This window comes from Pararge aegeria, chromosome 21, assembly GCF_905163445.1.
Source record: "Pararge aegeria chromosome 21, ilParAegt1.1, whole genome shotgun sequence".
Classification (NCBI taxonomy): Eukaryota; Metazoa; Arthropoda; class Insecta; order Lepidoptera; family Nymphalidae; genus Pararge; species Pararge aegeria.
In genome coordinates this window covers 2,489,218-2,500,017 of record NC_053200.1, presented here as the reverse complement: position 1 = coordinate 2,500,017, position 10,800 = coordinate 2,489,218, and the positions used below count along the sequence as shown (strand labels likewise).

At 39.4% G+C, this 10,800-nt stretch overlaps 1 protein-coding gene across 1 annotated transcript; it reads right to left on the bottom strand.

The window, feature by feature from the left end:
• Window positions 1-7,798: 7,798 nt before the first annotated feature.
• Window positions 7,799-10,094, bottom strand: LOC120633119 (transcription factor jun-D). Its single transcript, XM_039903231.1, has one exon. It carries the CDS (start codon window positions 9,969-9,971, stop codon window positions 9,255-9,257), a length of 717 nt encoding a protein of 238 aa, XP_039759165.1. The 5' UTR covers window positions 9,972-10,094; the 3' UTR covers window positions 7,799-9,254.
• Between the last annotated feature and the right edge of the window lie 706 nt (window positions 10,095-10,800).

Below are 10,800 nucleotides of genomic sequence, written 5' to 3'. Positions count from 1 at the left end.
TATTCTATTTAAAGCTTCAATCCGCCCACTTCAGACTTTTTGTAGGTTCGATATACTAACCGATAATTTCGATTGATATTTCCGACTTGTTGTTGTTTGACGTGTGCGTTTCAATATTCGATATGTTAAATATGAAATCGGTCACCGAAAATTGTCCGATGTGGGCGGCGACCCTTATAAGATTTGCTGGTATTGTTCAGGCGGATTTCCTTTTTATCAGTTCCCCACGGTTTCACTCGCGTTAATTAAATGTCGTAACGTAATGTTATATTGGCCACGCCTACTAATAGACCTACCTATAGAAACTAGGCAACCAAACAACATGCTGTGCAAGGTTTATCTACATAAGATTGTCTTGATGTTTTTGACGTGAAACTTTTTTAGAATCGTTATGATTTAAAACTCAAGGCACTGAAAATACGTAATGAATTCACGACGAAGATACAAACATAAATGTATAGGAATATGTCGGCGAGAGAATGAGATAGAATACATGACACATATTGTTGCAAGTACCATGCAAACGGAAATAATACATTTAATAAAATATTTCATAATTAAAACATTAAAAAATTTAAAAAAATAATATTCCTAACATTTATTCTAATACTTCTGTATAAATCTCAATTTCTTGTAGACTACCATTCAGAAATTTCACTTTTCTACTGTGTGTGAATTGCACCGGATTTTTTTAGGGATAAATAATTCTGTCTGGCCTTTAGACAGCGCACGCGGATAAAACAGATCGCGAAATTATTATCTCCTGACACCTGACACCATTATTTCTAGCTGATTTTTTTTAATTACTAACATGAAACTTCTGTTACTCCTGTTACTTCGGAATAAAATAGCTTTCTAAAGGTAAAAAAAAAATATTTAAAATAGTTTCAAAGTTTATCGCAAGCAAACAAATCTTTCCTCTTTTGAATATAGAAGTAAGTATAGGTTTCTAGAAAAGGTAATAGTTTTATTTTTAATGCTTTATCGTGTTATTTTTTCATGGAAAATAGCCTTTGTGTTGAGCAGTTAATAACGGTATAGTGATAGATAGTTTAGTTTAGTACAAAAACGACCCTGAGCTATTTTCGTATGCCGCTGTAGGTAGTAAAAACTAATAGATTTTTGACCTGGCAATTTACCGGTAGTCAACCAGTCCGTAAAACTACTTAAGGTATTATTGTTAGCATTTCTTTTGTCATGGATTTTTTTTTAATAATTGTAACAGTAATTTTATAAAGAGGGTAAATAATTAAACTTAACTATAAATTCATATTTACCAGATAATTTATTAAATTGATTAGGTTTTTTATAAAACAGTAAAAAATATTATTTAATTAATAAATAGTTTTCATGAAACGGATAAAATTATATTTGAAACTACCAATTTTCATCTCATTGAGTTGGTGGGTATTTCGATATAAATACGACTGCATTGTCGAAACACTTCAGTCCTACATGGACTCGAACGATGCAGTGATACCTCCTGGTGTCTTTGTCTTTATCATAGTACTTAATAATTGACGGGCAAAGCAGACGGCTAACCTGATGATATGATATGTCTCCATTACCTGAGGCGTATGTGCCTGCAATTACACCGGCAACCACGCCTTTGTGACCAGAACAAAACAATGCTCTGATAACAGGGCATTGCTCACTAAACAAACACCTTTTCATTTTAGGTATAACCGACGGTCCTCTGTGCAGAGCATGAATGGAGGCAGATGAAACACCGATTCACGTATTACTCCAATGAAGAGGAGTAAAATAACAACGCGCAGCATACCTTGGCTCCCCAGCATCACTCCCTGAAGCACTTGGCGACCTGGGCGGCCTGCTAAGCTTCTGGAGTGAGCTCGGCTGGCTGGAGTGACCCAGCGGGGACCACAATTCAGTAGAATGTTCAACATCGTCCGGGAGGTATAACGGGTTCCCCGGGCGTCTAACAGAGCCAACAAGAGGGACATGCCGTGGTGGTTTTTAGTTCGGGTATATCCTCTTTAGAGGGGGGAGTTCTACATAACCTCCGTCCGGCCCAAGGGTCGGAGGTAGCAATAAAGCTTTACCACCACGATAAAAAAAAAAAGATTGTTCAACATAGGGGTAAGGCAATATATTACGTTACGGGCGTCAGGATAAATCCTGAGCAACCGAGGCATTTAAGTGAAACTCCCGAGCGGAGCGAGGGCGCTGCATCTAGAATCTTAAGTGTAGCAAGGGTTTTAGGTTCACCCAAAACGAAGGCACCCCGAGTTGAATACTCTACACACCTCGCAAGGCAGCAAAATGAAGTTTTGTGGGGATATTTTGAACTAACTCAACTCTATGGTTCGCGCTACACAGGCTGGTGAGTGACAGGGACGCCATCATACGTTAGAGCGAGATAGCAATACAAGTTTGGGATGATTTTATTCAGATACGCCGTGCACGCAGCACGATATTCCTTATTCAGAGGTACTAGGGACTCAAGTAAAACATTGCTTACCCGCTAAGCCTGATTAAGGAAGTACTGACGTACTTGACCTTTCAGTACTAGGCTATGTAATGAGACATTGTCGAGCGAGTGGTGTGAAAAGCAATTTGTTACATCGCGCGGAAACAGTTACGATTGCCATTCCGGGACAAAAAATATTTATTGGATGCAAGTTATCTCTGCAACAAATATCAATAAAGGAACAGACAAACGAATACACTATGCCACATATTTATTATAAGTATAGATTGAAAATAAAATAAAATACTTTCTACGTTTACCCTTAATAGCAACCTTTCGGAAAGAGCCCTAGAACTTCCGCCTATTTATTTCTGTAAGAGATTATAACGTTATCTTTGTTTATTGGTATTCCTACTCATTGTTCGAGAATTCCAAGTAAATTATTACAAGAATTATAAGAATAATGATAAGATTCGCTATCATAATACCAGTTTTGTTATCGCAGTGATATGAAACGAGGAAAGTTTGTTTTAGCTGTTTTCACGCTAATTCTAATTCAGTTCAAATTACAAAATCTTCATTGCATGCTTCCATGATAACAGCTGATGGTGATGACAACATTTTGAAGACCTATCTGGCGCGACCTATAAGTGAGGGGTACCAGCCCATCATAGCGAGACAAACGGCAAATAAAAAAAAAAAAAAATAGCATATTTTTCAAATTTTAACAGTTTTATAAAGATTGTAAGATTGGAACCTTCTATAAGATATAGTAGTACTACAACTGTATCAGAAGAGATGTTATATGCGAAAAAATGTAAGTTGCGTTTCAGTGAACCTAAACGGTACACTAAAATTTAGGTAATTTACATAATAAAAACAATACAATTAACATGGTTGAGGTATGCGTTTGTGTGTATGTGTGTGTGTGTGTGTGTGTAACCAAAATTATTCCAACGTAATGCCACGTTTATGAATAAAGCCCTACTGGTCTTAGCATTGTTACATACATTTTTAGTCTTTCGAGCTGGACTCTTTTATAATCGGGCGTCACCGCGGATGCTTTTAGCTTTTACTCTAGATCTGGTGCTTCTTTAGCTGAGAGTTTATCTAGCCATACAACCGCCAGCCGCGCGGTACCAGCTTATTGGTGATCATTTTGCTGGCAGTGGCGTGCACTTCATACAAGCACAAAAGCACTGCCTACCCTAAATTTTTTGAATGTCTAACAAAGAAGATTTTTTCCCGTCATGCCATCTTCCTTCATTATGGTCAAAAAACCTGTGCACGCCACTATTTTCCGGCATATATTTTTCTAATAATTTTTTCTACTATCTAAGTTTTGACGGCCGATTAGCGCAGTGGTTAGCGACCCTGCTTTCTGGGCATAAGGCTGTGGGTTCAACTGCAAAATGTTTGTGTGATGAACGTGAATAGTTCCAGTGCCGGGTGGTTATCTGTATATTATTCATAATAATATTCATCACTCATCGTTGTCCTCTAACACAAGCTACGCTTATTTTGGGGGTAGATAGCGATGTGTGTGTAGTAGTGTGTAGTTCATTTATTATTATGAGTGTGTCCATTATTTATTTAGTTTATAAACTGTATGGCTAAAGTGTTTTCTTGCAATTTTGTATTTCAGCTTGAGCAGCATTTTAACTGTTATTTTTTTTTATGACTGTTTATAAAAACAATTTCCAGCAATGCAATGCAATACTAGCGTTCGTCGCCAGTTTAGTATGAACTTCATACTTTTTTATATTTACTATTGACGGACAAAGCAGATAGCCTACCTAATGATAATTGGAAAACTATTGCCTATGAACAGAGTAACACTCTTTAGGGAAAGCCAGGAACACGTCCTGTACTTCGTTAAGCGAAGGTGTTAAACATAAAAAAGGTGTGCCACAACACAAAACAAACACGCCCTGCAGATCGGCACAGCAATGCAACAATGCTGCTTTGCGGCAGAAAAAGTACTTTCCTTGACGAGCTATCATGAAAAGCTCTACTACCAATAAAATACTTAGGTAGCCATGCTTTTGTAATAGTTATAACAAGTCCTCTACTTTCTTAGTCATTGACAGCAATAGAGTATGACCAGCGACCTTGACACCTATTGATTCCTACTATCGTACCTCACTGTTGACAGCAGTCGTCATCCCAGTAAATGTTTCTGCTGCCAAAACAAATGGAACTATATGTGGCTCAGTTTAGTTAGCGTCATCATATATTCGGATGTCCGGTTAACAGTCATTTTGGCAGCTATTCTAATGTCGACCTTCGCGGCATTTGTGTGACAACAATGTTTTTTCAACATTAAATTGCACGACTCAGGATGCGAAACATCAGAGAGTGCTTTACGATCGATAAAAATTTTTTTCGCCTCATTTCGGCGGCTATTTTTATTATTATAGCCTTGTTCGTTCACGGAATCAAGATATTTTGCATACTATTGTCGAGATAATTTAATGGAGATTAATTCCATACTTTTAAAAAATTGATTTACTGCAATAGAATTGGAAAAAAACACCAAAATAGGTCAAAAAAAATTCCTGTCCGTCATGTGTGCAACCCGAAAACACACTGTGAACTTGTGAAAAAATCCATTATTTGAGTTAAATTTTTTTTTTTTTAATTCTAATCGACGATTGTAGGTCACTGAATGCGAATGATTAATTAATTCAATGTAGTTTAATTGCAATTAATAAAAAACGAAAACTGCAAGACTGTATATCTATATTTATCCATGTAAAATTAACATGGATGGTGATATATCTATATATAGATATTATGTACATTTTATTCCACCAGGGGCGCCCGAGCATCACTTTCCTAGTACAACTGTTTTAAATATTTTTTTTCTTTTTTTTTTTTTTTTTAAATGAGCATTAAGAGTCGTGCACTTTTGACTTTTCCAAATTTTTATCATTGCGAAGCTACTGTCTTGACTAAGCTTACTAGACGGCTAACAAAATACACTTATAAGGTTTGCAGTTGAAACTATGACCATTTTCTATAATAGATGTGCGTGTCCGTGTGCAGTGTTTTGTCACGCTCTGACATATTTTGATAGGTGCTCTTAAGAGTGCAAAACACTGCGTAACTTACATTATTTAGTAAACATTGATTCAAAGTTGGTAAGGAAGACCCAGAGTTTTATTAAGTTAAAAGGCGTCACATCTTCATTTGTATACAAATTTAGCTGAAAGTTTAACTTGAAAGACTTCGATCATAAATAATCTTGAAAGTTGATGCTATAAAAGATCTATTTAAGAAAATTATCATACTGTCAACCCAATGTATTATGATTACAATAAGTACCATAAATATAGAGGTAGTGGGGTAAACTACAAGGGGTAAAATTTTGTAGTGGGAGAATGGAAATTCATGATGACAAGGGCGGTGCACTATTAATTCTCCGGTGTATAATGAGGCTTAGTAATTAATTTAAAAAACTGTTTAAGGAAAACCCCAAAAAAGTTAAACAAGCGAGCGAAACTATCACTGGGCTAATAAGGTAGTCTCAAACCGAAAATAATGGTTCTTGTTTTGGATGCCTGGAATCAGAAATATACCTCGCATCCTAAAAATATGCTTGAAATGTGGAAAAGCACAAAAAGCTCGAAAAGAGCAACAAGTTTAAACTTTCTTTATTTAATTTGTTCTTAAACAGACCCTTTGGTGCTTCGGAAAAGTGCCCCAGAAATTCTTACTTTCATTTAGTTTTCAGTAAGTAGTTTGGTGACAGTAACGAATAAGGAAACAATTAGGGTATGCATCATCTACCAAACAGTCTACTTAGTCTGCAAGAGCGAAGGAGTTTTAATGAAGGAGCTATGTCACCGCCTTCGGGAATATTTCGGACAGCTAGTTAACTTGATTGCTCTTAATTGAGACCTCCCAACTAGGTGTACAGAGGATATCAGCTTTAGCGAGAGATTGAAATGCTTACTAAAGCACAGACTAAGGATAGTCGTATAGAGGTCCGACGAAATAGTCTTATCGTGGGCGAGGAAGGGACCCTAACCTTCAACAGGCCACATACACTATGTAAACGCTGTTTATAAGATGTCGGCATTTACCACGAGATCAAAATTTTAAAGGTGTCAAAATACGGCATCTCTTCTCTGTTCTGACTACGAGAGGCCCATGTTCAGCCCTGAAAATCGGATGTTTGAGACGACGACAAGGTCATTAATTTGTCCCTTGATGCCTCCAGTCTTGAAATCAATTTGGAATGGCACGAAGGGGTACAGTTTATGTTCCCCAATGACAGTTCGACCGTTAAACAGAAAGCTTACTTGATACAATTGGCACAATCTTGTCAGAGTTCATTTGATGCCCTGCCTCTTGTTTTGAAAATACGATTGGGAATGGTTGGAAGGGGTGCAGTTTCGATTCCCCGAAGACAATTAACACTGCTTACTCTAATGGGCAGGTGATAGCAAAAAAATTACAATTGAAGGACGGGTCAAAATATGTTTCTAAGCGTAAATCTTTAATAATATCTCGAAAGTAGAAGGCTATTGTGAGTCCCAATGTAAACAGAGCATTACTTAACATGAACTCGATAGTACAGTTTTGATTCATTCATTACGTGTTATTACGTAATAACGTACCATAATATATTTTACGTAACGTTACGTCTCTTATCATGCAGATGATTAGGTATACATGTGTCAATGTTGCTTTGTTTATCTGCGTTCATCTATTTATGTTATTTATTTATCTCACGAGTATTACGTAATTATGGTTATGCCATGAAAAATGGGTCAATCAAAATCAGAGATGACCGAAGATCCAGATCAAAATAACATAATTTACAAAAGCACTATCTCTTCCATCAAAATTAAAGCTTTGAGGCCAACGCATCTGATGCGACTTTTTCTTCATTTATAGGTAAACAAGTTCTTGCACGTGTTTCTTCCTTGACCTTTTCACGATTTTATTGGTCTTCATTATCTTCAACAAATTTGCTGATGGAACTTTTTTAGCATGCGTTTTTCGTCCGTTCGCTAGATTTTAAATTAACAAAAGAGTTACTTAGAAAATAAGTTTCTGGTACTGATATTTCTGTTTTCTCTTTTCTCCCTTGTTATTTTGGATCAACTAAGAGATTTCATTTTACTGGTCAGTATAATTTGGCTTTTTAATAGATTTTGATGGATTTTTTAAGCTGTGTATGGTGTTGAAAATGTCTGTGTCAGTTTTGGATCCTCTTTCCAGGATGTCACGCGGCAAATACGGTAGGTTTTGTTAGAAATATTAATACCTTTAGTAGTAACGTTGCGGTCGAGGTTCTTCGTTCGTTCGCGTTTTGTTTTCGCAATTATGTGTGAAGAAATAAAAGAAAATATTGAATGGTATAATAATCTTCATAATTTTTCTCTTTATTCTGTTTTATCATACAATACGTATTCAGTATAAAACAATATTCTTTGTTAAATTGATAAAAATATATTATTTTAGTATAACTGTGTTTTATCTTTATAAACTTACAAATTATTGTTAACATTCTGAAGAATCATTTTTGTATAAAAATAATACAAAAAGGGTCACTTGCTGTTCACATCCTCTACATAATATACTATATCTGTACATAACATATTTTTAAACTCATTCATTCTTAATGCAAAGCCAATAATCACGATCCCAACGGCAAGTTCCCCCAATATAGTCTATAACAATTCAACTTGTTAATTGGTATATTATTACTTATAACCTATAGAAGACAATGGTACAGAACAATTTTACTGTAGCGCATTTAATGGTAACAAAAACAATAAAAACAGGTAAAGGCTTCACTTACAAAGCGTAGGCACTCGAGATTGCTACTTGATACTAAATAATTAATACATTCTCACTAATAAATACATCGCACATTCAACCGTTTTCACACATGCACTCTCTAGAGACTCGCTTCCATTCGTCCATCACACTTTTTAATCGGACGGCCTCATTTTTAAAAGACCTTTAAAGAGCACCGGGTCAGTTCTGAGACATTTTACAAAACAGCATCGTTGGATATACGTCTCGCAACATTCTACAAGGCACACTGTCTCACACACTATCAGTCTTTCACACTAGCTACGTGAGTCGTCGAGCGTAACGAATCCCTCAGGCATCGAGGCGCCATCATCGTAATGAAAAAAAGTTAACCTTGTGTAACAAAACGTGATTCGGAACGTCCGACTGCCGAACACATGGCCGCCATTCCGCGAGGGCGGTGCAGGCGGAATTTTAATTAACAGAACATCCGCTCGTGACTTGTGTGATGCGCGGTTGCCAGCTCAACGCGTAATTGCATCCCTTTCGCACTGATTACTTAAGGGCCCTGACGAGCCATCTTCTCTCTCGCTTGTCCAAATTTTGTATGTTTCTCGTCCCAAAGTACAAATTGGTAAGTTTTGGTCCTTCGGGGTCACCGTGCAAGTAAATGAACAATGCGAATCCCAAACACTGAGAATCGAGTTTATGGCAACATCGCTGGAACGGGAAATTCGCCGTAAAACTGGCAACGTCGCCTCAACCTCGCTCAGTCTGCACTCGAATGACGTTGCACGATTATCCTTTCTAGTTTCTACACTATTCTAAATGAGACAACGCAATACTGATACAAGGAAAATCATAACTGCGACTTACGGCTCGCGACTCGCTCCGTGGCCGCCGAGCGACTCGACTCACATCACAATCACCGGTCCACCTTAACACTAAGCTAACTATATATTACACGGTAAAATTAAGATCACAAATCGCTTTGTATGCTGCGTCCAGCGGGCGCGACTAGCATGGAATGTGGGGGGCGGCGGCGCGGCGCTCAGAAGTGCGCGTCGATGTGGCAGCCGCTGTTGGCGTGCTCGATGACCTGCTGCTTGAGCCGCGACACGTGGTCCTTGAGCTTCACCACCATCTGCGCCAGCTCCACGTTCTCGCCCTTCAGCAGCTTGACCTTGTCCTCCAGCTTGGAGATGCGCTCGAGCTTGCGGCGCCGGCACTTGGACGCGGCCACGCGGTTGCGCTGGCGCTTGCGCTCCAGCTTGATGCGCTCCTGCGAGTCCATGTCGATGGGCGACAGCGGCGGCGAGCTGGCGGCGCTGGGCACGGTCTGCGGCTCGTCCTTCACCACGGGCGTGGGGTAGCGCTCCAGCGGCCGGTCCAGGTCGGCGTACACGCGGCGCGCGGGCGGCGCGGGCTCGCCGTGGTGCAGCTTGTCCAGCGCCTCCACGAAGGGGCGCGCGTACAGCTCCTGCTCCTCCGTGGGCGCGGCGGCGGGGAACAGCGCGGCGCCGCCGGGCGTGGGCGTGGCCGACGTGATCATGCCGTTCTGCATGATGAGCTTCTCCAGCTCGGGCGAGCCCAGCTTGAGCAGCTGCAGGTCGGGCGACGACAGCACGGGCGCGGCGCGCGCGCGCTTGCCGCGCCCGAAGTCCAGGTCCAGGGTGAGCGACCGCTTCAGACTCTCCACGGGGCCGCTCAGGGGGTACTGCTCGTCGTAGAAAGTGGTCTCCATCCCGTGGCCGAATTGCCGAACCATGTGTTAGCACCGAACTCCTCGGTAGCACTCGACTCACTTCACGAATAAAACTTTCTCATGCGACGACGCACATCCACCACCGTCGACGTTCCACTTGTTTCTAAACATTGTTAAGAAACAACCACTGCTTTTATTCCATGACTCAGATAAGCTATTTTTAGAAATTGCGTGATAATTTCGAACGCTCATTGGTCTAATGTGACGCGATATGTCGTGGTACTGTATCCCCATTGGCTAAAGCGATAGTGGCGTAGCGCGAGGCCACCGCGGGCTGTTTACGACTTCGCGCGATTACCGAGAATCGAGTGCCTTATGTCCATTGTATTTCCGATAACGTTCACAAAAATAATAATAGATAATACTACTATGGATAACCTTATCGGATTATATCATTGTTAACCATACTCTTTATAGTTTTAATGCATAGGTTACTACTGCTTACTACCTTTACCATGTTATCATTGGGCAGGTTATGGTTGGATCCATAATTGCCTTACCCGTACTAAAGTTACCTTAACTAGTACCTAATTAGTTTTGTATAATAACAATAATCAGGAAAGATTAAGACCTTCGTTATTATAATACTATGTACCTACCTAGTTGGTTGCCTAAATACAAACGACCACAAAGAAAAAAAAGGAAAATATCCGAAAATTCATCACCTTCAACTGACATACATTTACGTCACATTGTTGTACAATTATTTATGATAGGTAGTAAATACGGGAGTATTTTTATGTTAAAAAATCTTTGTCTCGCAACATTACAATGGAAACGCATTTGGGGCGAGGGGCGGGGTAACCGCGCCTCGGTACAAGAAAATAAATGT

What these genes read in the sequence shown, in the direction of transcription:
- LOC120633119 (XM_039903231.1), bottom strand. Translation starts at nt 9,971, where the DNA reads ATGGTTCGGCAATTCGGCCACGGGATGGAGACCACTTTCTACGACGAG.